The following is a 26,935-nucleotide window of genomic DNA, read 5'->3' on the forward strand; positions in this document are numbered from 1 at the left end:
TCCTCAATTGCTTTGCTCAATTCTAGAAACAATGTTGACATTCTCATAGCACTACTAAGGTGCATTTTCTCAAAATAGCTTATGGTCAACATCTGAAAACGGTCATAACTCATCCAAACCATTTAGCTCTTGCTTCAGAACAAGGGTGTTAGGGTGTTATAAAAATATAAAAAGGCAATAACCTCAAAATGACTACTGTAACAGTGTAACACGTTAAAGACAGAGTGAATCACTAAAGTCTATTTGACACAGATTTATATCAACCTCAGAGCTGATAGTCTTGCAATACAACGGGTATGCATGCTGCATGCTTCCACACTGTGGTGAAAGTAGTAGTCCTGTAAAAGTCCTGTATTAAAAATTCAGTATCGAAATATACTCTCACAGTACCAAACTTAAATTATGCTGAATGGTCCATTTTTTCAATCATATTATTGGATAGTAATTAGTAATGCATCAATCTCTTCATCACTTTGATGTTGCAGCTGGTAAAGGTGGGGCTGATTTTAATTACTTTGTGCTAAAGCTGTCAAACAATGGACCTTTCACATTGCCTGTCATTTTTTATTTTTTTCATTTTATATAACTGAACTACTCATTATCATTGTCGATAATATTCTGATGTCATACAAAAAATGCCTAATAAAAACAGTATTAAAAAAAAACAATGGACCTTTCGGTAAGCGCCACCCCGCTCCCGCCTCTCCCCCGTTACTAAACATAATTGTACCTAAGTAATTGTACCTACATAATTGTACCTAAGTAGGACACGCTTGCTGCTCCTATACTGAGGACCGTGTCATGTCTGCGTTTGCCGAAGAGGAATAGAAGTATTCATATCAACAACATCCATACTCTAATAACGCCATGGTGAAACGCTGCTGTTGGGCGTCCTGCAACGTTTGAGGCATTTTCTTTTCATTCCTTTTCCCGTGGGTGCAAACATGCACATGTCAGTGTTTACAATATATGAGGTGGAGGAGGCAGCGGTGGCAGTCACTCACTCACCATCCCTGCTACTAAATCATACTATACAACGTCAACTTTTACTAAACAATGGTTAAATCAATCGTCTGAATGAGGAAACATTTTAATTGTATCTACTATCTACTGTAAAATATAACAACTGGTCTATTTAAACCCTCTAGTCTTAGAGACTTGAGTTACATCTGTACTTTTTTTCTTTGTCAAAAATAGCCAATCTACATGTGTCGACATCGTGGAGTGGTGGGACTCTGTGTATTTACCCTGAGTATGAGTCGTATGGTGGCGATCCCTGACGTGGCCATGACCTTGGCACTGTTAGGAACCAGGTTCAACAGCGTGGGCATGATGCTCTCTGCTCCGTGGTCAAACTTATTACCTAGCAACCATGACAAGTATCTGAGAGAGAGAGAGAGAGAGAGAGAGAGAGAGAGAGAGATATCGGCCTCATCAGCTTCCAAATAAATAAATACAATTTATAAAATATATTTCTACAAATATTTTTGTATAATACATTAATCCACATAAGGTATTGGAACACTTTGTTTAATTGTTTAGTCTCAAATCATACCAACTTTCCTCACCTCATATATCGTTGCTGTCCGGAAGAAACCACATAACTCCAGATTTTAGTCTTTTCTTTTCTTTTCGTTTCTTTTTTTTTCTTCCATAAATCAATGCTATTGAACACCCTTTACGTCTGTGTGTTGGTTAGGTTAATAAATCAATGCTATTGAACACCCTTTACGTCTGTGTTGGTAAGGTTAATGAAAAGTATTAAAAAGCGCTTTGACTAAAACTCCAATTGAGCTGGATGTTATTTTAATTTCCTGAAAAAAGTAAATTTTGTAGTTTCAGAGATATATTATATTACATGTACATCCTCTCTTACCCCAGGGTGAGGCAGGCCTCTCTGACCACCTGTGATCGGAGGTCCTTGGCTGACATTTTGAGTGGCGCTTCCAGGAGACGCAGCTGCTGGGAGAAGCCCTCATACTGCGGTGCTCCTGCTATGATCACAGAACGCACCTTCTTCAACTGAAGAGAGAGAGAGAGAGAGACAGAGAGAGAGAATTAAATGTCTGTCTGTCTTTTAATGTCAACCTCTCTGTCTGTCAGGTTCAATGTATGTCTGTCTGTGTTTCAATGTCAACCTCTCTGTCTGTCAGGTTCAATGTATGTCTGTCTGTGTTTCAATGTCAACCTCTCTGTCTGTCAGGTTCAATGTATGTCTGTCTGTGTTTCAATGTCAACCTCTCTGTCTGTCTGTCTGTGTTTCAATGTCAACCTCTCTGTCTGTCTGTGTTTCAATGTCAACCTCTCTGTCTGTCTGTCTGTGTTTCAATGTCAACCTCTCTGTCTGTCTGTGTTTCAATGTCAACCTCTCTGTCTGTCTGTGTTTCAATGTCAACCTCTCTGTCTGTCTGTCTGTCAGGTTCAATGTATGTCTGTCTGTCTGTCTGTGTTTCAATGTCAACCTCTCTGTCTGTCTGTCTGTGTTTCAATGTCAACCTCTCTGTCTGTCTGTCTGTCTGTGTTTCAATGTCAACCTCTCTGTCTGTCTGTCTGTCTGTCTGTGTTTCAATGTCTGTCTGTCTGTCTGTCTGTCTGTCTGTCAGGTTCACTGTCTGTCTGTCTGTCAGGTTCACTGTCTGTCTGTCAGTCAGTCATTCTAAATGTCAACCTGTCTGTCTGTCTGTCTGTCTGTCAGTCAGGTTCACTGTCTGTCTGTCTGTCTGTCTGTCTGTATGTCTGTCTGTCTGTCAGTCAGTCATTCTAAATGTCAACCTGTCTGTCCGTCAGTCAGTACTGTAAGTGTGTCTGGTTCTTACCGCGGTCACTCTGTGTTCCCAGTCATGTTTGTCATCATTCAGAACCTCTCTGATCTTAGCCAGTTGATCCTCCAGTTCTCTGTTGGAGTAGATCTGTACAAAACAACACTTTACTTTAATACAAATTACTTTAATATGATTGTGACGTGAGATTTGTCCAATTTGGCATTGTCCAAGGTTACCACACTTGATTGTTAGGTTCGATTTCTTCATTTTAGTGATTTAGTGTGTGTGTGTGTGTGTGTGTGTGTGTGTGTGTGTGTGTGTGTGTGTGTGTGTGTGTGTGTGTGTGTGTAACAGTCACTCTCATCAGTCACGTCATATTACAGGAAAACAGTTTTACCGCTTGATAGGAAAGGACGACTAGCCACAGGTTCACATTGATCTGATACCAGAAAAACACTTTAGTCCATGTGACATCTTGGCCTCTGGTCTTGTAAGTACACTCTGCATGCACAGCAAATGACCAATCACCCTCATCATCTCTCTGGCATCTGTCTAGTGTCTGCTAAATCCCTAAATTGTAATCATTCACAGATATATCCTGACTGATTTATCCAAACAATGATTTTAAGTATCTCGTGGTAATGACTCTGACCTTTCCCCTCTCTCACACAGAGACATCAGAGGCCTGAACAATGACCAAACTGTCCGGTCAAAATGTCTTCCATCTGTAAACACCATTTTAGCTCACAACAGATTGTTCTTTTTCATTTTTGGGGGTCAAATCTTCGGAATATATTTAACTATGTATATAGTAGAAAATTGCTGTTGGTAAGAAACGTTGCATTGCCATACTCAAAACTTTAAAGGTATATTCAGTGATTTCACTCAAAAAACCGTAGGTTTCGTTTTTGGCTGTGGGACCCAGCCTTTCGTCCAATCAGGATAGAGAGTCAAAAAGGAAACCTAAGGTTTTTTGACCCCCAGGGGTTAACTGGGGACAGGGAGGAACTCCTTATATGGCCAGCACACTCTATAGTAGGGAGGATTATCACAACAAAACAAAAAAATAAGTGATATTTGAATTAAGTGAAATCACTGAATATACCTTTAAGTTTTGTTTCCTCATAAATGAATACTCTGATTACCGTAATAGCGACATACTAGCTTTTTACAGTGTGACTAGCCATCTGTAAGAGAGACAGTCTGCATATCTTTGGTATATTGTTGGCGCCAGGGGTGGAAACCTTGTATGTTCAAAACGGTTACATTATTTTGGGGGAAATAGAGAAAATAACCTGTGTTCCAATGGATTCAATGATAGTAGTCAGTAGTGTACCTGAACAGATGGAACATCTTCAAAGGCCTTGATGAGGTCCTCTTCATCTACCGCTCCTGCAGCAGCCTCTTTACCTGAACAACAAACACCTCGCTCACATCTCTACAGCAGCAGCGGCAGCAAAGGTAATACAGATAGTACTAATAGTAACAGTAATAGTGGTAATAGAAAGACGGGTGGTGGTGGTGGTGGTAGTAGTAGAAGTAATACTAGTAGTAGTACTAGTACTTCTAGTAGTAATAATTGTAAAAACAATAGTAGTTTTAATATGAATACAAGGCATAGTCAACAATAGCAGTGGTCCAACTAGCTAACCTGTGATCTTGGCCAGAGTGCCTGCACTGGGTCGCCTGACCGTGCTGGCCGTGGTCTTCCGGGCACTGGAGTGCGCTTTGGAAGACGAGGAGGAGGACCGGCCTCCGTCAACGGAATCCTCATCCTCAAAGTTCTTATCTGGAAAGCAATAAGAAGAACAGCCGGTAACATATAGTCGACTGTAGGGCGCTTTAGAGGAAGAGGAGGAGGAAGAACGGCCTCCGTCAACAGAATCCTCATCCTCAAAGTTCTTATCTGCAAAGCAATAAGAAGAACAGCCAGTAACATTTAGTCAAACTCAAAAACCGGACAAAATGTTCAGAACCATGCCCAGGCCGTGGCGTAACGGTCTGGGCACCGGACTGGTGATCCAGTCGCGGTGTGCCGCGGGTTCGACTCCCGGACCCGACACGGCCTTTACCGCATGTCATCCCCCCATCTCTCTCCCGTTTCCTGTCAGCCTACTTTCTATCCCTTAAAAAATCAATAAAAGGTGTAAGCCGCAAAAAATATCTTAAAAAAAAAATGTTCAGAACCATGACTGAAATAGTCATGGGTGTGTTCTGATTGTGAACCCACATATATAATACTGTAGGTCTATCTACCGTCTATGGTGCTCTCAAAATAGCAGGGAAATGCTGAGCTGAGGGACTGCACTACACTACATTAGACCAGGCCGAAGCGCAATTGCCGTTTGAATCGTCTCTCTGTAGAATAGATAATTTCGTCTAATCTTATCTAATCTAATCTAGTGAGGTCTCCGAGGGGTCAGGCAGGTTCTGATAGAGATTATAGAAGATCATAAAGCAAAATCATTCTGGCAATAATCCAGAACACAGTGACACCTGAGTCACCTCTCAATCCTACAGACCACCCTAACCTGTGTCATAACGAGATGTCCACAATAAGTAAACCTTGCCGAGCCATGAGGCCCATCGGGCAGGAGCCTATCTCCCGTTTCTGTAGCGTGAGACAGCTTGGACATGACGTACTGTACAAGTACACCCCCTGGACATGATGTACTGTACAAGTACACCCCCTGGACATGATGTACAAGTACACCCCCTGGACATGACGTACAAGTACACCCCCTGGACATGACGTACAAGTACACACCCTGGACATGACGCTAGTATGTCGCAGGGACATTCCCCCAATTCAAACCTTGATGCTGAATACCAAGCAGGGAGGCACTATAGGTCCCATTTGTCTTCGGTATGACCTGGGTCGGGGATTAAACCCTGACCTCCTAGTCTCATGGGGAACACTCTGACCACAAGGCCACTGAGCTGGTAATAACACGATATCCAAAATATACTTATTTTCAACTCTCCTCTCCTCTTGATTCTGAACCTGTTTGATTCACGTCATCACCATTATTGAATGGTGACAATATTGTCAACATATGTCATATGTATGTGATATATATATAGTATAACAGTACACCTCCTAGTTCCTTTTCAAATACAAAAGTCACAAACAGGAGTAGATGACCATTATTAACCATTAAAACCAAAGCTTCAAACAGCCAATAGGCAGGGTGTATAGGGTTGGTGACTCACTAATTGTGTTTGCTGAATGCACCTTTGGTTCGGCACTGCAAAGTGGCAAACTGGATCTCCCAGCCCCCAAATACTACCTGGAACAACCGTCCCAGCAGTGCCACACGTCTTCATAGGAGATTTTCACTGGGTGCCAACCTTATTGTATATATAATATAACTTATATTATATGTCTCCCTATGGAGGAATGTTGCTAGGACTTTTATGTTTCCAGACGATTAACATTTATCCCTAATTCTGTATTATAAATGATACAATTCTGCATGAATGCAGTAAAATGTTACCACTGTGTGTGAGAGCACAGGCCAGAGAGATTCATGTAATTGAAAGCAAGGTTATGGAGTGTATGAATATCCCTTCTCTTACTCAAATTATTAGAGTAAGGGAAGGGATATTCATGTCACCCTATTGAATAGGGTGACACATATACACCCCCACGGTGAGCAGTTAGCAGTGTATTGACAACATCAGTGAGATGCTGAACACACAAATGCCACCGTTATTTATCTCTGTCATTGGAGCAATTTGCACGCACGCAGCCACACACACACACACACACACACACACACACACACACACACACACACACACACACACACACACACACACACACACACACACACACACACACACACACACACACACACACACACACACACACACACACACACACACACACACACACACACACACACACACACACACACAATTAGAAGGACAGAGAGAGTATAAAGATGCAGGACAGAGGCAAGACGGAGTAGAGGGAGACATAAAATAGGGGAGAGAGAGACAGAGAGACAGAGAGAGAAAGAGACACACAGACAGACAGACAATTTATTCTATTTATTTATTTTATATTATTATCTATTTAAAGATGCACTACCACACCGATCCAGTAGGTGTCAATGTATACATCTCTCCTCACATCCATTCACACTCTCCATAGTATGATAGAAAATATATTATTTTTAAAATATATTACTTTGGCATTAAAATTAATCATATTCATTAAAAAAAAAGATCTGCTCGCACTGAACTGATGCACACGGCATGTTCAAATGCACACGGCCACACACACACACACACACACACACACACACACACACACACACACACACACACACACACACACATGCTCTGTGTACACACTTGCACTGCACACACATTCAAAAACACACAAACACACTCTCGTACCAGGTCAACCGTGCACAGGGTTTGCTTTAATCTGCATCATAACTGTAATCTCGAATGTTGACAAAATATCAGTCAAAAACATTGGTAACCAGTGGTCTAGGACGGTTATACCTAAATAATTTTGGGGGGTCCCCAGATAAATTTTCAATTAACTATTTTTTTTTCTCCAACTGAATGGCTGAAAAATGGAAATTGAGAGTTTACATAGTAACACAACAGTGCATGCCTAAACTTTCCTTAATGATTATACCTGGTTTCAGTATTTATTTCAGATTTTCTCTATTTTTTAAGGTTATTGAAGCGATCAATTTGTATTGGTGGTGGGGAGGGGGGCGGGGCGGGGGGGCGCGAGACATGGTCAAAGCATTTCCGGGGGTCCCCAGCCAGAAACGTTGAGAACCCCTGGTATAGAATAGATTAACTCTCCAAAATCGGGATCGGGATCAGACGCAGGTACCTGGCATTCGGTCGGCACTACAACACACAGACCTCTTCAATGGAGCTCAAAACGCCTCCTCAATACAGAGCTCCCCTGAAGTGCCTGGTGGCTCAACCAGTGCACCGTTTATAGAAGATTCTTTATATATTCGTCTGACAACGTTTGGATCCTGTGGATCTTCATCAGGCCATCAACCAGTGCACTGACCACAATAGGGCTGGGCAATTAACCAAACAAATATCAAAACAGATATTTAGAACCAACAACAACAAGTTAATCTTGCTCATGTAGGTTAATCGAGAAATCGATGAGCAGAAGTTAATTATACATCTTTTCCCTTATACATCAACGAATCGACACGAAAAACACACACATATATATATATATTATTATTAAAAAAAAAAAATCGACTAAATGGGATTAGTCTGTTTATTAACTTAACCCTGTAAGGGTGCCGTAGAAAAAATGTGAAAATAGCCAAAAAACAAAAGTGTAAAAAGGAGATGATGTTGCACATCAAGCTCCTTTTTACACTTTTTAAATTGTAATCTAAGGGAATGTTTTAAACATGGTGATTTCCCCCCCCTAAAACATGATCATCAGGTACTACGATTACTAGGAAGTTTTCTTTTACTCATTTGTGAGTGGCGAGGACCCACGTTTGAATCTCTCTGCCCTCTGTTTACTGTCTCTCTACACTATTATTTTATTAAGCAATGTAAATGACAACAACGCAGGCACACAGGCTGGCACGCACACACACAGAGGCCACCCTCTCATAGAAGCCCTTTCATCCACAGGACCATGTGGGTAGAGGGGCTACTAGCCCAGTTCATTTGGCTCACTCATGGTGGAACAGGAAGACAATGATATCATTCATAAAACTGGGTTCATCTCACCCTGTCTGCCTCTCTCTCTCTCTGTGTGTGTGTGTGTGTGTGTGTGTGTGTGTGTGTGTGTGTGTGTGTGTGTGTGTGTGTGTGTGTGTGTGTGTGTGTGTGTGTGTGTGTGTGTGTGTGAGAGAGAGAGAGATTATGAGGTTTTCTTTGAATCCATGTTGTCTCATCTCTCTCTCTCTCCATCATACACTCTGCTTTCCTATAAGCTGCAAGACAAGAGCACACATGCACATAGGCGCACGCAAACACAAAGCAAGCATACACAGACAAACACACGTGTGTGTGTGTGTGTGTGTGTGTGTGTGTGTGTGTGTGTGTGTGTGTGTGTGTGTGTGTGTGTGTGTGTGTGTGTGTGTGTGTGTGCGTGCGCACGCATGCAGAGTACAGTCATGCCAAAGCCATGTGACTCACCAGGCTAAAATTATTGATATAAAATAACCACTGACACACTGCCTATAATGTCACAGAACACGACCATGTCTGTCTGTGCGTCTGAATCAGCAATTGTTTACATATAATTGGGTGGAAACCAATTACAGCCAACAACTTAGACGTAAGACAGGAGACTCTTAAGAAGTGATCATTGTGTTATGTAGCCCATGTCTACAAAGAGCAGATCACCAGCTCTGCAACGTTTATGTAACAACACCGCAGGAGGACTCCCCCACACACACACACACACACACACACACACACACACACACACACACACACACACACACACACACACACACACACACACACACACACACACACACACACACACACACACACACACACACACACACACACACACACACACACACACACGATACAAAGCAGCTCTCTCAGTATTGAGGACAGACGCAGTCACACGCAGCCAAAAACGCCACCTCCTCTGCAGTTCTAAATACCCTATTATTATGTGCATGACACTTCTACTACAAAAGGTCCCACATAGACCCCTAAACATGTTCCTCACAGCCTCCATGGTACCATGTTAAGAAGACCTCAATGAATGGATGGAGAGACACCGAGAGAGAGAGAGAGAGAGAGAGAGAGAGAGAGAGAGAGAGAGAGAGAGACCGAGAGAGAGAGAGGAATGAATAGAAGTTATGGAATGAGTGCGAGAAAGGGTACACCCACATCAAATCCCCAGTGTTTACAGCTGCAATCCGGATCTTATTTTTAACAAATAAATTTATATTTTAGAGTATGTTAATAATACAATATAACTAGTACATATGCAGTGGTTGGAGGTGGTCTCCCTACTACCTAGTAGTTTTAGACCATGTGTAAGCTAGGACACCTAATGGTTGACAAGTAGCAGTATAAGCTCAATATAGCCTGGCCCTGGGTTTTCCTCTTCAAAGAAATGTGGTCTCCCGTGCGTGTCCATCTGGGTCCATTTACACCCGTTGCAGTTAAATGAACAAATTAATGAACAAATTAATTAAGGATTTTATGACTTGATAAGTGTCATTTGGTTGATGCATTCGTGTGATTGATGAATGTGTTTCTAGACATCCACGACATCAATTCTGCACGGATTTGATGATGCAATCGCACAGTACCACAGGACAGGGAAATTAACCCTCAACCCTGCTCGTCTTAGAGCCTTACGTCACCAGCCAACAACATCAAACAGGCATTTTAGAGCATCCAAAAGTGCAGCATTAGCATACACTCTTGTTACACAACAAGAACAAACACATGCACACACACTCATTAATGCATACACTCATTAATGCACTCATGTGCATGTGTACGTGCGCACACACACACACACACACACACACACACACATGAATGTACTTGCATGTGTACAGACACACACCCACACACACATTTCAAGACCTTATCAGCGTCTATAGAGATGTTTACTATTAAAACCTGTGCGTGTGTGTGTGTGCGTGCGACCGTGCGTGCGTGCATGCGTGTATGCGAGTGTGTGTGTTCTTACCTTCTCCAACTGTCATATTAATCCTTCCTTCCAGAGAGACGGGTGGACAATGTTTTACATTACACTGCCTCTGCTCTCTCTCTCCCTCTCTCTCAGTGTTTTTCTCTGTTTATCTCTCTCTCCCTCTATCTCAGTGTTTTTCTCTGTTTATCTCTCTCTCTCCCTCTCTCAGTGTTTTTCTCTGTTTATCTCTCTCTCCCTCTCTCTCAGTGTTTTTCTCTGTTTATCTCTTTCTCCCTCTCTCTCAGTGTTTTTCTGTTTATCTCTTTCTCCCCCCTCCCATCCCTTCTCTTTTCTCTACTCTGTCTCTCTCACCAGTAGACGCGTTAACCTCTCTCACCCAGAGCTCTATGTCTACAAACCACTCTCTCTCTCTCGGTTAATAATGCGTCATTATCCATTATACACACATTATACGCACAAGACTAAATACAACACAAGTGGGGAAACACACACACACACACACACACACACACACACACACACACACACACACACACACACACACACACACACACACACACACACTTTCCATGTTATGTCAACTCTGAGACAAGCAGACCAACTTAAATTTTCATTTGAGCACAGCTGTTAGAGACACTATGAGACCATGATGTCATTGTGATGAACACAATAACAACACCACCATCATCCTCCTCACAGCAAGTCACTGCAATAAGTATGTATGTGTGTGTGTGTGTGTGTGTGTGCATGAGTGTGTGCATGCATGCGTAAAGCTGTCTTTCCCTTAGGTGCTGAAGTGCTGAGGTGTGTCTGAACTCAGCACTTCTGTCTGAAACCTCTCAGGAAAGACGTTATGCTCAATGGCACAATGTCCCTCCACCAATACTGTACATCTCTCTGTGTACTGCAGTGTTATACGTGTGTTATGGTTAGCTAACACCAATACTGTACATATCTCTGTGTACTGCAGTGTTATACGTGTGTTATGGTTAGCTAACACCAATACTGTACATATCTCTGTGTACTGCAGTGTTATACGTGTGTTATGGTTAGCTAACACCAATACTGTACATCTCTCTGTGTACTGCAGTGTTATACGTGTGTTATGGTTAGCTAACACCAATACTGTACATCTGTGTGTACTGCAGTGTTATACGTGGGTTATGGTTAGCTAACACCAAGACTACAACTAAAGGGAAAGGAGGATTGTGTTAAGTGAAACTAAAATAAGAACTAGGTTAAATTATAGAAAACTAAATAAAAAACTAAAATTTTCAAATATATGAAACTGAAACTTACAAAAAGTAATAGAATTGCACAGTTTTTTCCGTACATTCCTTTATCCTACCGTTTTCAGCTTCTATAAATCAAGGTTTTCCTCTTAACTGAAAAACTAAACTGTCAATAGTCATCAATAAAACTACTCATGCAATTTTAGAACTAAAGCTAAACTGAAATCAAACACCAAACCTAACTAAATAAAAAGTAAAACTAATGAATATTTCAAAACTATAATAACTCTGGTGTACTGTAGCATGGCTTTAGTAGTAGTTTAGTTTATCATTACCACACTTTTAAAGAAAAAGAACAGTAAAATACATAATATAATATATAGTATTTACATGGCTTAAATATGAATAGCCATTTCATTTTATTTTGGGGCTGTGTAAACATTGTAGTAAAACTGTGTAGTATAGGAAAGGTCCATGAGAATATTTAGAACAAACAGATTCTCTGTCTGGTCTTGCAGGGGGGAATGACATCTGATCAGCCCAGCAGACAGCTGCCCCCTGTGGGGAAACTCATCTACTCAACCCCCAGGCTTGTTGTCTTTCCTCCAGAACCCTTACATCACATGCACCCAGACCAGGAATGAACACGCGCACACACAGACACGCACGCATGCACACACACACACACACACACACACACACACACACACACACACACACACACACACACACACACACACACACACACACACACACACACACACACACACACACACACACACACACACACACACACACACACACACACACACACACACACACGTGCACGCACACACACATAGGGTTTAGAAGGGTTAATCTTGTAGCTCACCTGATCCTGAAGATGGCATCATGTTCCCTGCTCGTTGAACCTCATCAAACTTACTGAAGATTACATTCAACCTAGATACAGACAGACAGTCAGTCAGTTCATCACACATTAGCTTGAGAGTAGATGTGTGTAGAACTAGAATCCCATGTTGAAGGGCCTCTATAGGGCAGAGCAGACCTCCAAAAGAGCTTTCACAAATGCAAGTGAGTGGTACTGTACTGTACTGTACTGTACTGTACTGTACTGTACTGTACTGTACTGTACTGTACTGTACTGTACTGTACTGTACTGTACTGTACTGTACAAGCCCTCCTCCCTGGCCTGTTTGTGTCTGTGTGGAGTGATTCAACCGTGTCGTCACACGCCACCCAGCCTACACACATAAGAACCAGATGAGGGTCCAGTACTTAGAATATTACAACAGGCTGTGCAACAGTGACACTTGGTGGTGAACAAAGGCTATAACGCTCTATAGGAGCGGTTGCGCCACTCAAAAAATGTGAACCGTATGTCATAGAAACGCTATTTCCCCCCCTGTAGCTTCTCCGAGGTCCTGATGGGTGCAAACCATGACTTACGCCGCCCTGGGTAGGCTACTCAGCCTGTCAGAGATAGGAGAAGGAGTGCGCCATTCTAGTTGAATCTTGTGTTATAGTAAGAATAGGAAATGTATCCTTTTCCCAGAAGAAGGGGTCCACAACACTTGAAGGTCTGTTCTATAGTCGTGAGTGCATGCTTGCGTGGGTGGTTTTGTGTATCCGTACCGTGACTGTGGAAGGCCTTTTTTGCTGAGGTCCATTCGGACTCTCTCTCCGACATGTCTGTAGATCTCAACCAAACAGCCCATAGCTCCGTCACGCACCTGAACCACACAACACAATGTCTCAGTGTCACCACCACCACCATGCAGATGAATACAATAATGAAAGAAATAAAATAATAATCAATACATCACAGGTTGGAGCTTTAAAGGTGCTGTAAGAGATATTTTTGGTTAAATGTAAAGTGTTTTTGTTAAAACACACAACCAGGAGAGAAAACCTATTTATCAGCTTATATTTTGTACTGTTCCATTTCCATTTGTTTTCTTCTTCTTGATTTTTTTCAGAACTATCCTGTATTCTGTATGATTTCTCTCTCCTGATTGGATGAAAATCCCGACCGGAAAATTTATTTTATGCTAATTAAACAGCTGGAGAGACAAGCAGACCCGTGTTACTGAATAAATACTATAGCAATGATCTTTAACATAATGTAGAGATATATACACCACTTTTTGTTCCTGCCATGGGTCACAAGAACAGACTAGATACTACAGCAGGTGTTCTATTCCAACAGTCGTTAGGTGTGTTGGAATAGTGGATATCAACAGTTGGCTCTGTACTTGGACTGCTTTTTTCTGTCTACACCAAATCTCTTTTCCAGAAACAGACGAGCCTACAACGCCTATAGATCAGCTATTTTTGGCTAATGTTCCCCCCAGAATATGGATGCCGGGGTTCAAGTGGTAAACTGTGCTTCTGAGGACACCAGAATACTGCTACCAGCAGGTAAAGTGCATTCCCAGGTAGAACTTCATGTTTAGGTATATGTACTGCAGTGGTTCTCAACCAGGGGATTCCCCACGTTCCCCAGTTCAAATTTGATTATTTGGGGGGGGGGGGGGGGGGGGGGGGTCACAGCCTGAAAAGGTCAAGAACCACTGAACTACTGCATAACAAAAACCAGCAGTAGCATAGCACCCCAGGACCCCTAGTTTAAGTCTTGTGATACACAGCAATCCTATCCTCAGTCTCAATAACATCCTGACCAATACAATTCTGGCAGATGGAGCTGTGTACTGAAGCTGCAGTACTCGCAGCAGCCACCGGGTGTCCTCAGTGTCCACGTGCGGAGACTGCTGCAGCTGCTGGTGGGGAGAACATCTGTGGTCCATGACACAGCAAACAGGCACTTTGACACTGCAACACAGCTGTCTGATGTGATGTCTAATTACAGCTGGTGACATGATTTTATTCTTTGAAAGATTAGTTTTAGGCTTTTTTGCCTTTATTGATGGATACAAGTGAAGATTGACAGGAGAGAGAGAGGAGAGAAGGGGAGAGAGACATGCAGCAAAGGTCGTCATGAACGGGACTCGAACACGCGACGCGCTGTCAGGCCAGAGCCTATATGTGGCATGCGCCTGGACCACTAGGCCAGCGGGCACCCACAGCTGGTGACATGATGACGTTAACCACATTAACCCTGGTGTGCCAATTTTGGAACATTGCAAAAAGAAATCGACCAACAGACCTACTATAGCTCACAACACGTAGATCTGCTGCTATTACATAGTTATCCTGATCAGCCTCACCAATATTCCATATTATCTGTCGATATTTCATGTTAAACTACCAAATATATACATGTAATGTATGTGTAAATGTGCTGTTTTGGCTGGTTACCTGACTGGTGGGGTCCCCCAGGAGGTTACATATGTGGGGGACGATTTTACTGAGAGTTAAACCGTGGGCACCGTACCTGGATGGAAAGAAACAATAATCCAATCAAAATGTGTTGACCTGACCAGTGTTCAGATTTGGATTCGACTTGAAATAAAAGCACGACATAACGGATGTCCAGCAGTGGAGATGGAAACAGTTAATGGAAAGAGAAATATGTATGGAAATGGAAAATAACATACCGTAGTTGTGAATACAAACTATTCGGGTAGTTTAGTTGGCTATTTGAATGATAAGCACCTATTCCAGTGATTCTCAAACATTTCAATTTCAAGGACCCCATTTTGATATGCATTAGGCCACGGACCCAGATTGATATGATTTTTATTCATGGAACCCCTCTCTGTTTCTCCATTAGGTTCCAAACTGTACTGTGAGTGAGCACACATTGAACTGATGAGTGATTAATGTCTGTCTGAATTTGAGTTACAGTATGAACATTTCCAGTGACCACGTGTCCTATACCATTCAGCAGATCCGCATTAGGCCTGTCCCAATTATTACATATCCATAATCGCCTGATTGCAATAATTTGAGATAATCTTGTCGCATATTATGATTGTTCCCATTTGAAAACATTTTTTAAATAGCGCAAATGGGCTTGTAGATTGGCTATATCCACTATATATATATATATATATATATATATAATTTTATTTTTAAGTATAAAATTATTATACATGGCATATTTTGTCATTATTAATTTCTTTGTAAATTTAAGTTATTTGTCATGTCTTCCTGTGTAATTTTATATTTACAAAGCCTTTAATCACAATTATTTGTACGACAATTAATAGTCAACTGAAATGTCATGATTGTCACAGCCCTTGTCAGCATCAACACATACACCCCAAAAAAACAAACGGTTTATCTATTCTAACACCACAGCAGCTAAACTAACCTAACAAACTGAAAGTACTCTCCAGCCCTACATGGAGAGCACCTGCACTGGCTCAGGTATGGCATTCGAGCATTGGGCAATGACACAGGTCACTGTTACAGATTGATAAATGCCAATAATTGAATGTAGTGTACACCCACTTTTCTGTTGCATTGTAGCCTACTCTATGTTTCATAAATAAGGGCCTACTGTATGTGTTTTCTGTGTCTACGTATGTTTTGTCTTGTTTCTTGTGTGTTTACTTTGAACTGGTTTCTATGCAAAATTAAGCCATCTTGCTATTAAGTCAATGGCAGGGTTGTAACTAGCCATAATTTGCCATTGACTAGCCCATACATCCAAACAGAAAAGGCCTATTTGATTGTATTAAAAAACATCAAACTCACCAACATTGCAGCTGTACGAAAAGTACATCCTTTAGTTATCCTTTCTATCTGCAAATGTTTGTTTAAAAAAGATCCACTGTAGACATGTTATGAGCTACTTTCTGTCAAGAAATTCCTTGCAGATAATTATTTAAGTGTTGGAGTTTGGAAGTGCTCGTTGGAGATCACTCAACGGCCGTGCATACCACCTGTTTTGAATTTGCACATAATGTAGGAGGCAGCAGGAGGTTGCTATACTGAAAGCTAGTGCTTCCAAACTCCAACACTTAGAAGAATCATCACCTGCAAGGAATTTCCTGACAGAAAGTAGCTCATAACATGTCTACAGTGGCTTTTTATGAAACGGACACTTTGCAGATAGAAAGAGGATAATTCAAGCTTTTCATACGGCTGCAATGTTGGTGAGTTTGACGTTGTTAAATACAATCAGATAGGACTTTTCTGTTTGGATGTATGGGCTGTCAATGGCAAATTGTGGCTAGTTGCCACCCTGCCATTTACTTAATGGCAAGATGGCCGTGGTCAATTGTAGCAAAAGTCAGAAAGCTTTAATAACGTCATGGCTACTTCAACAACACAGACAGAATGATACTTACGTGCTGAGTGTAGTGATGAGGCATTGGCACAGTGCTTCTCTGGTTCTGTTGTTCTTATGTTTAAAACCTCCCAGCATCCTGTCCCACATGTACTGCGCACGCACACACACACACACACACACACACACACACAATGTGTATGCATTTCCTTATCAGGCCTTACTGATTAGCAAACAACAAAAAAACATTAATCGTACATTCAAATCTATTGATTAACTTTTACAGGATACGGACAGGTACACACTAAGAGGTGTCATCGAACCCCCTGAATTTTTCAAGTAAAACTCAAAATATTTGCATGGCAAAACATCCGTGTTCAATAATGGGGCTACCAGGTTTGTAATAAATAAGCACTACTACACTGACATGTACCTTAGTTACCAGGCAGCGCTAGCTTGATACGTTAGCCAGCATGAGAGAAGATACAGAGAAGATGGAACGCTTCGTTTCACGTCGCTAACCTGACTTTGCATGTAAATTGCGCCGCTCGAACACATATTTTATCGGACATTTGGAGTTTAACCACTTAAATCCTATATGGAGAACTGAAGTCTGGCATCACTACAGCTAGGGGCCACTATCCCCCTGGTTCACAGTCATTTTTTCCATTGAAAATACCAAAGGGCACTGTCATCTTTGATCATCATATGAGAACATAAGAAAAAATAAACAAATCAGCACAGCGATTTTACTTATATGGATATGAATGGAATGGAATTGTCATGTCATAGTTGAGTGTGTGTGTGTGTGTGTGTGTGTGTGTGTGTGTGTGTGTGTGTGTGTGTGTGTGTGTGTGTGTGTGTGTGTGTGGTTACCTGTGGCGAAACAGTCTGTTCCATGATTTTTAGCAGCAGTATTTGGTCTTGTTCTCGAACCTGATCTTTGGAATCACCCAACCGGTCCATGAGGCTGGGTAAAACTGACACAGAGAGAGAGAGACACAGACACAGACACAGACACAGACAGACAGACAGACAGACAGACAGACAGACAGACAGACAGAAGTAAGATTTTACACTCTTTTTCTGATGCCACTACTTCAGGTTACTTTGGGTTCCCCGTGGTTTTAGGGCTCCACATGGTCTATTGTTTTCTGGCCTGGGTTCAGTACAGTGGTTCTCAACCTATGGGTCGGGTGAGGACATTGCACATGGGCCCCCAAATAATTGGCAAAACACTAAGTTTTTAATGATAATATAACATTAATTTATTTACAATCGATTGACTGATTATGAAAATAAACATGCTTGGTGGGCCGAGAACATGTTAAAGTGGGCCGGAATCCAGAATAGTTTGAGAAGCACTTGTCTAGTAATCTCTCAAGAACAGATTCCAAGCTACGCTACTGAATCTGTCAGCAGGGGCATTCAGAACTGTATAACTTGTTAGTGGGAATGAAAACATAGGCGCCCCACTGGAAGAGGAGGGCCTAAGGCCGAGCAAATGTTCCATTTGGCGCCCAGATTTCTGGTTTAGTAACAAGTCTTTTGACATAATTTCTGTATCTATTCTTTCCAGAGTCATAAATGTTGTGTTGTTCTTACCTGTTCCCACCTGAGATCTGAAGCGGTCCTGTAACCTGGAGACCAGCGCTGACAACAACTCCAATCCCAGCAGCGCCACCTGGTGGAGAACACAATACAATGCCTTAAATTACATGCAGAAAGTTCATTAAAATACTGTACACTTATATATATATAATATATATAATATATAAAAAGTCAGCATTTCCAAAGCACTAGAGGAAAAGCCAAGGGGTCGCGACACGTGCAATCTGCCGATTACATTATGAGGTATCTTATTTGGAAGTAAAGTGAATGGATGGACAGAGCGCCATCCTTAAGGGGCAAAACACACTCCTTCCGACATTTAAACATTTCTTCAGAGAGGAAGGTTATACAACTACAAATTGATTCCATTCCAAAATACTGAAATTGAATTTCTTCCGAAGTTGGAAGAAGCATGTATTGTACAGTATTGGCAAGCATTTAGGGCTCTATTTTCGTCCATGGTAAACCCCGCCCTTATCCCTAAACTACTTTGCCCTTTTTTACTATATTGAAAAAGATTTTTGAATAGTTAAAATAGACAATCTACATCGACACGTTGTGAGCTTGTAGATTGGCTATTTTAACTATTCAAAAATGTTTTTCAAAATAGTAAAAAAGGCAAAGTAGTTTAGGGATAAGGGGTTTAGCATGGATGAAAATATAACCCTTAGAGTCCAACCTGTGGTGAGTCTACAGACATTCATCCGGTCCTCTTCAGCTGTTCAGTGTGGTTTATCTGAATGGTATCACACCTGTGTACAGTATTTGTATTAGACTTGTGTTATGCAATCTATGGAAGCCCTCAGAAATCTGCTGAATGAAACTAGATAATATGTCATATGGTACTGCTAGAGTAAGGCTATTTACAGTAGCTCCAATCACCTGATGTACCAGGTGTAAACAATCCCCTGATTAGACTGCTGGACTAAAAACCAGTAAGACCAGTAGAGGGAATTACAACACACGCACGCACGCACACACGCACGTACACACACGCACGCACGCACGCACGTACACACTCACGCACACACACGCACGCACGCACGCACACACACACACACACACACAGAACAGATGTACTAAGCACTGGATGGTTTGACCTCTCCTCTCTGTAATCCTAATGCAGGATAGGGTGAGAGTTGTTGTCGTCGTCGTCGTCCCCACACACACACATACACACACACACACACACACACACACACACACACACACACACACACACACACACACTACTGTATCTACGGTGTATAAGACAACACAGAAACATATGGCATATACAGTATTTTATCTTTTTTATACCGTCCCATCATAGCCACCTGTGCAGCCATCAATCTGGGTGAAGCTGAAACAGAATTTCCCCCGTAGGACTAACAAAGGTCTCCCTAAATTACGCTCCATCATGAGCTTACAGATCTGCTATTTTTTTTTTCAGAGCTTCTGACTAAATAACAACATTAGATCCATTGGAACGCAGGCTATTTTTCTTCCCATTTCCTGAAAGGTAAGTGAAATGTCATGACTGTCACAGCCCTAGTCGGCATCAAGACATACAGCCCCATAAAACGGAACCTTGCCTGCAGGTTGTATCTATTCTAACACCACAGCAGCTAAACTAACCCAACAAACTGAAAGTACTCTGAAAGGTAACATGATTGGACATACAGTGTAAGGGTTCCACCAAACAGCAACGATATACACATTATGTAAAAGACACACCCACCACGTTCTATGTGCAAGTGGTTTGTTACATCAGGTCAATGTGGAATACAAACACAACCATAAGCACACACTACAAACACACACTCTGGTGCAACACATGCAGCGAGCGCGCACACACACACACACACACACACACACACACACACACACACACACACACACACACACACAGACTCTCAAATGCTGGCACAGCACCAGTCAGACAGGTCAGATCACAGATCTGACACACATACACACACACACACTTCAAACAGCTGAAGAACATGGTGCCGAGAGGAATTCTGAAATAACTTGAATATCATAGATCAAATATAGAAACACAGAGTACTATGCTACCTAGTACATTCAACAAGACTAGAGAGAGAGAGAGAGAGAGAGAGAGAGAGAGAGAGAGAGAGAGAGAGACGACGACATGGGGTGAGACAGAACACTGTATCATCCTCCAATAGTGCCATTCATTAGATTACCACCAAACGCTCAGTTTTGATTTCATGAAAAATGTTCGTCAACTACCTTTTTTCACCAAGGAAAACTAAATAATCCTCATGGTTTGGTGTGACGCGTGAACTAAATAATCCTCATGGTTTGGTGTGATGCGTGCCCTCAACCGGAATCCTCTAGACAGGGCTGTTAGGATCAGTGGCAAGCTGCAGTTGGGAGGAACCAGTAGGAACTCAGCAGTATCCACAAGAAACGGACAGTAAAGAATGGCTCTCAAATAGTTGAGGACAATACACAGTTTACACACACACCCTTCACACCCACTACAAACCAATGCCCTCAGGCCGTCAATACAGAGCCCCAAAACTCAGCTAGCTTCATACCTACCTCCATCAGACTGCTGAATGCGCAGGGCAGTAGAACTAAAAGACATGTCCTTTTATGTTTGGTGTCATAATCAAAAGACTATGACTAAAACTAAATCCAAATTTGCTGTCAAAATCAACACTGGTGATGTTTCAAGGCGTTCACAGAGCATGATACAGCAGGCAGGCAAACTCAGATTTTAGAGTGTAGCTTTTTCTTCTGTCCTGTACCTTATCGTTCAGACTTTGTTGGTTGATTAACGTTTTTGTGACTTCTCTGCTTAACACAATGAACACTAGCCTCCTTAGGTGGCATAACATAATAACATAAAAAAATAGCCGATCTACAATCGCAAAACGGATGTCAAGTTGTCAACGCAGTCCGTTGTGAGTTTACATTTTTTCCAGCAATGCTATTTAGTGTAGAGCAAACACAGGAGGGGGGTCTAGTATAGAGCCCTGAGGGACTTTACTGGTCAACTAAGTATAGGGTTTAAGTGGTTGAGGAAGTCACTATGTCAAACATGGCCAAAATAAAAAAAGACTCCGTTTGTATTTGTAACCCTAACCATAAACAGTTCACAGAATGACTGTATAACAACAAGGATGAGGTCTGGTCAACCCGAGAACATTCCACCACTGGCCCACCTGGATCAGCACAGCAGCCCACTTCCTGTGTGTCAGTCAACACTGAAGCCAAAGAAGCTAAAGAAGCCATTGAGAGTATCAAATGTCATCGTCTAAAATGTACTGTAGACTAAATGATTGAAAAGGCGCTTCGACAAAAGCAAGCATTAAGAAGAGAACGGAGTAAACTAAACAACCTCTTTGTCCAGGAGAAAACTATTCCACAGGAGAGAAAGAGACCGCAACCCAATAAAGGCCAGGGACGCGGAATTACGTGTGCGTGTGTACGCCTCGTGTGTGTGTGTGTGTGTGTGTGTGTATCTGACATTACCATTTGCAACTTAGTTATTTTAACCAGTGGTTCTCAAACTTTTTAGCTCGAGACCCAAAAGATGAGACATTTGTTCGGGATCCAAACTAGTGAAAATAGCAGATCTACAAGCTCACAGCACGCTGCGACGTTTTCCGCCACTGCTCACAACACAAACAGCAGGTGGGCAGATATCAACAGTGGAGTCAGAGCAATGTGGAGTCAGTGAAATGTGAAAATATTTTCTCATGTTTAGTGAAGATTTAAATATCGGTACAATTGGTCTGTTGGTAACAATTGTCCGTCTAACAAGAATTCAAAGCTGCTTTGATTTATAAGGCCGTTATAACTACTCACAGTCTGTAACTTGTGTGAGTTGGAGTGCATTAGTGCATGTGAGCTTCAGAGTGCATGTGTATTTAGTATCCCTTTTGCTACAATGTGTGTGTGTGTGTGTGTGTGTGTGTGTGTGTGTGTCTGTGTGCCATTCAGGAGGGGGAGGATTCACTGACCCAGGGCTCTGTTAACCGAGAGAAAGGGACCCTTTAATTAACACCCATAAAGTCACAGCCAAGGGCCACTATTACATTGTATGAGATAATTAGAACCCATAAACTAGTGGTTCTCAACCTCTCTTCTGCATCGGGACCCACTTGAAAATCTTGAAAGCATTCACGGCATTCGCACCCATCTGACCACTTAACGCGGCAGCCGATTGGGTTAAGTCAGGGATGTCTAACCTTTTTTCAAAGGGGGCCATATTAGAAAAAAATTAAACACCTCCTAACATATAACATATGAAGCCGCAGGCTGTATACAATTCGTCTCTGGACTGCATTTGACCCGCAGTCCGCACTTTGGACACTCCCGTGTGTTCAGATGGGTGGGCCAAGAGCATGTTTAAACTACTAATGTAGTATACTATAATAGTATGACTTTTTCATAATGTTATATTATCAATTATCACTACAATCCTAGTGTTTTGCTAATTACCTCCCAGCACTTTACATAACAGCTGGGATGTTAACTGATATGCTGCTTTCTCTCTCACACGTGCGCACACACACGATAATCATAAAGTGATCCTTATGAGTGATCCCTTACTAGTACAAATTAATACAAAACATTCAAGATGAGTTAAGCATACAGTACACACAGGAGGGGAAATAGCATATTAGTATGTATTACATACTATGTAAGTATATTTTACATATATGAATCATGTGAATGAAGCTGACAGCAGGAGCCACTATCTTAACTCAGCAAAAAACTGAAAAGTCCCTTTGATCCCTCTTTATTACATAAAGGATCGGATTATACACAAACATACGCACGCAAGCATGTACACACTCCACTCCACACACACACACACTATGTATAATCACAATAACCAGTTAAAAATGTACAGAATATCATATCCTATCGTTGGTGTCCGGAGGAAACCTCATAACTCCAAAATGTTAATTTTTCAGGTAATGAAAAGAAAACCATATATTTTGATGCAATACTGCCTCATCAAAGTTGGTGTTGTGACTTTAGATATTGTCAATTACTTCCATGAGAAGGTGAGAGGTGGTGGAGTTAGCTGTTCTAGCAAACAGTTCGAGGGTCCAATGGAGTTAAGAGGTTTTGTCCAATAGAGAGAGAGATATTTGATTTTAAAAGGTCCTTTATTTCGCACTGCCGAGTAATACAGGTCAAAACAGGATCTTAACTACATGCCAGTCTTATTTATCACTAAAATAAAAAGGAATTCACAGGAACACCATCCTTTAAAGAAAAGATCAAAAAGTGAAGAGCAGTTCGTCATCGCCCACCACTGAGCACAACACTCCCCCTATTGCCCATTGGTAGGCAACAGTAGAGCTTGTTCAGCAAGAGAGAGAGAGAGAGAGAGAGAGAGAGAGAGAGAGAGGCAGAGAGAAAGAGCAGAGAAAGTGAGAGTGTATCTGGCATGCAGCCAAGAGATGAGCTGTTCAATACTTAAGCTTCCTGGTTACACTGTCTCTCCTCTCCTCTGTCACTCAGCAGACTACAGTATGCAGTGTGTGTTACACTGTCTATCCTCCCCTCTGTCACTCAGAAGACTACAGTATGCAGTGTGTTACACTGTCTCCCCTCCCCTCTGACTCTCAGCAGACTCCAGTACATCTACACTGTGCTAACTTCTGGCTATAGTGTGTACTGTGCAGCACCCGCAATTCTAGCCTGAATTTCCGCGTGGGGCAAACAAGAAACAACTAGAAAAAGTGCCCTTCCGGGCACAGGTCTCCACCAGGTTATCCACAGATCCGTGCAGTTAGAGGTAAAAACACTTTTCGGCCAGTTATAGCGCCACCTTGAGGCTGAGTTGAAATTGTTCATGTGGCATTTCGTCCTCGGCCTAGTGGGAATGTGGGTGCACAATTTCACGGAAATCACGCGATGTGTTCATGATTTGCAGCATTTTGTTTGAAACTGAGCACTCCTGTGAACTTTGGAAGCCAATCTTAACCAATCAGGATGGAGTCTGATAAATCTGAAAGACCCGTTTCGTTGAATGGCTCTAGAGAGACTGTGTACCAATTTGCGTGATGTTTGGACAAAATCTGTAGGTGTACTGTGCAAAAACTTGTTTTGCACAAAGCGGCCTCCTGGTGGCGCTATAACAGGCCGTTCTGGAAAGTTTGGGGCAGAGGTTCATGGTTGGCATCCAGGGAGTGTGTGTGCGAAATATGGCATCGAAAAACTTGTTTTGCACAAAGCGGCCTCCTGGTGGCGCTATAACAGGCCGTTCTGGAAAGTTTGGGGCAGAGGTTCATGGTTGGCATCCAGGGAGTGTGTGTGCAAAATATGGCATCGACCGGGTTAACGGTGGCCGAGATTAGCTGTTCACGGACACACGGACACACAAACGGACGGACGGAGTGCAAAACATACTCTCCCCACATGCCTTCGGCCTGGTGGAGACAACTATATCACTTCTTAAACCAGGAGGGAATCATCTTAGATATTAGGCCTGTGGGCTTCAGGCTGAGGTTCTGAGCTACTCTGCTACACTAGTTAGCCCCATGCAGCTTTTCAGCTTCTCAATACTACTGCTCAGACATGCCATCATAGGAACAGCACCATGTAATTGTAGACTATATTGTAATACCAACCCCACTACTTTCCAATTTCTTATTTCAGTGGTTATCGTGTAGGGCTGACCTCGATTAGTCGAATAGTCGACTAATCGATCGGAACGGGTCTCAGTCGACTGACCACCTCATAGTCGACTAAAAAAAAAAAAAAAAAAAAAAAAAAAATGTTTTTTTTTTTTTTTTTTTTTTTTTTGCCCCAAAAAATGTATATAAAAATACAATATTTACAAACATATACAAAAATATTGTATTATTCCACTAGGTCTGTGGGGGACATAAACACATTTGAACATTCTGACTGTTCAAATCTCCAATGTGCATCTGGAGTGTGTCTGCCTGTGTGGCAATGTGCCACTGCCTGTGACTTGAATCGCACAGTGTGCTGGCCTGATAGACTCCAGAATCTCAATCTCACCTGCTGTGCTCAATCTGGCTAATGACAAGCCTCTCAGTTGTTAAAAAGAAAGATTTGAACAGTCAGAATGTTCAAATGTGTTTATGTCCCCCACAGACCTAGTGGAATAATACAATATTTTTGTATATTTTTGTAAATATTGTATTTTTATATAAAAAAAAAATTGGGGCAAAAAAAATAATAATAATAATAATTTTTTTTTTTTTTTTTTTTTTTTTTGCTTAGTCGACTATTAGTCGACTAACAGCTAATTTATTCATCTATCAGTCGACTATACAAATCCTTAGTCGGGGACAGCCCTATTATCGTGTAAGAAAAGGATTCCCAAACATTTCAGGCTGTGAACCCCCAAAACAATCATATTTGAAATGGGGACCCCCCCCCCAGACTGAAGAGACACTTGTTTACTCAGGCTTTTGGCAAATAGTCTTTTAATTGTAAAGCGTCCTTGGGTTTTTGAAAAGGAGTTATATAAATTCAAGTTACTATTCATTTTATTATTATTAGATATCTAGTTTAACATACCTAATACTAATGTAATGTAAAAGTACATAAAAATTGTGATCAAGTGTAGTAAATATACACTTTCCACAACTGTAATGTAATGTAACAAAGACTCTGAATTTGCAAATAACAAGAAAGCAATCAGATTGAAATTACAAATGCACACTGGTGCATGTTTGCACTGCCGATAGAAAATGGCTTCTCTGTGGATTCAATGCTTACTTTCAGCTGTACAGGCAGTGAATAAATCTCTGTTGCTCACACACACAAAGAGCAGAAGTGTGTGCGAACTAATGTTGAACATGGTGTGTGTCTGCCAGGGTAAAGTCCTACCTGAGCCTTGCCTTATCTCTCGCTCTCTCTCACACACTCACACACTCACACACTCACACACACACACACACACCACACACCGCAAAGTGACACCATATTTAGACAACATTATATTGCTGGCTGCTCTTTATCAGCTATGGGTTCAGAGCAAAGCCTTTTATTTATTTTAAAAGACAACTGAAACGTGACAGGTTTATAGAACAGTCACGTAACAATCACGTAACTATACAGTTTTGTATACATCATATTTTGTATTAGTTCATTTAACTTTCACCTATATAATTAGTCCTAAACAGTATTTAGTTTTTTGTTCAAACCGTTTACCATCCCTATTACAAATGTAAGTGATCAACGCAAGAAGCCTGTGGTTGTAATGGTCAGCTGAGATCCCAGACCCAGTACAACAGTAGAAGACTGCGGTTATACCCGGGCTCCTAATGCCGTCTCTCTCCTCGTTTCCTGTCTGTCTCCACCAGTTACTCTCAATAAAAGAAAAATAAGACTGTGGTTATACTGGATAGCTCTGCATGCTTAAATGTCCGTTCACTACTGCAATTTATCTAAATACAATTGAAATTCTTACCATTTCTGTTCAAGCAAAACAAATTGAAACTGTATGAGAGCTGTATGAACAGCAGCATTAACA

General features: G+C 41.7%; 1 protein-coding gene across 9 annotated transcripts in view; it reads right to left on the reverse strand.

Annotated features, from left to right (window-relative positions):
• clasp1a (cytoplasmic linker associated protein 1a) overlaps positions 1 to 26,935 on the reverse strand; it is a 77,378-nt gene that overhangs the window by 37,620 nt on the left and 12,823 nt on the right. For 8 of the 9 annotated variants that reach the window (XM_083777028.1, XM_083777027.1, XM_083777024.1 and 5 more), the window contains exons 3-14: positions 18,448 to 18,526; positions 17,719 to 17,822; positions 16,904 to 16,995; positions 14,964 to 15,039; positions 13,281 to 13,378; positions 12,517 to 12,587; positions 4,630 to 4,668; positions 4,414 to 4,515; positions 4,099 to 4,172; positions 2,817 to 2,909; positions 1,877 to 2,022; positions 1,248 to 1,383 (exon numbers count right to left, since the gene is read on the reverse strand). In XM_083777028.1, coding sequence (XP_083633154.1) covers positions 1,248 to 1,383; positions 1,877 to 2,022; positions 2,817 to 2,909; positions 4,099 to 4,172; positions 4,414 to 4,515; positions 4,630 to 4,668; positions 12,517 to 12,587; positions 13,281 to 13,378; positions 14,964 to 15,039; positions 16,904 to 16,995; positions 17,719 to 17,822; positions 18,448 to 18,526 — 1,110 coding nt within the window. Of the gene's footprint in view, positions 1 to 1,247; positions 1,384 to 1,876; positions 2,023 to 2,816; positions 2,910 to 4,098; positions 4,173 to 4,413; positions 4,552 to 4,629; positions 4,669 to 12,516; positions 12,588 to 13,280; positions 13,379 to 14,963; positions 15,040 to 16,903; positions 16,996 to 17,718; positions 17,823 to 18,447; positions 18,527 to 26,935 lie in introns of all 9 variants that reach the window. The other variant, XM_083777020.1, reaches the window with a different exon arrangement.

The sequence above is a fragment of the Protomyctophum parallelum genome, assembly GCF_964188405.1.
Source record: "Protomyctophum parallelum genome assembly, chromosome: 11".
Lineage (NCBI taxonomy): Eukaryota > Metazoa > Chordata > Actinopteri > Myctophiformes > Myctophidae > Protomyctophum > Protomyctophum parallelum.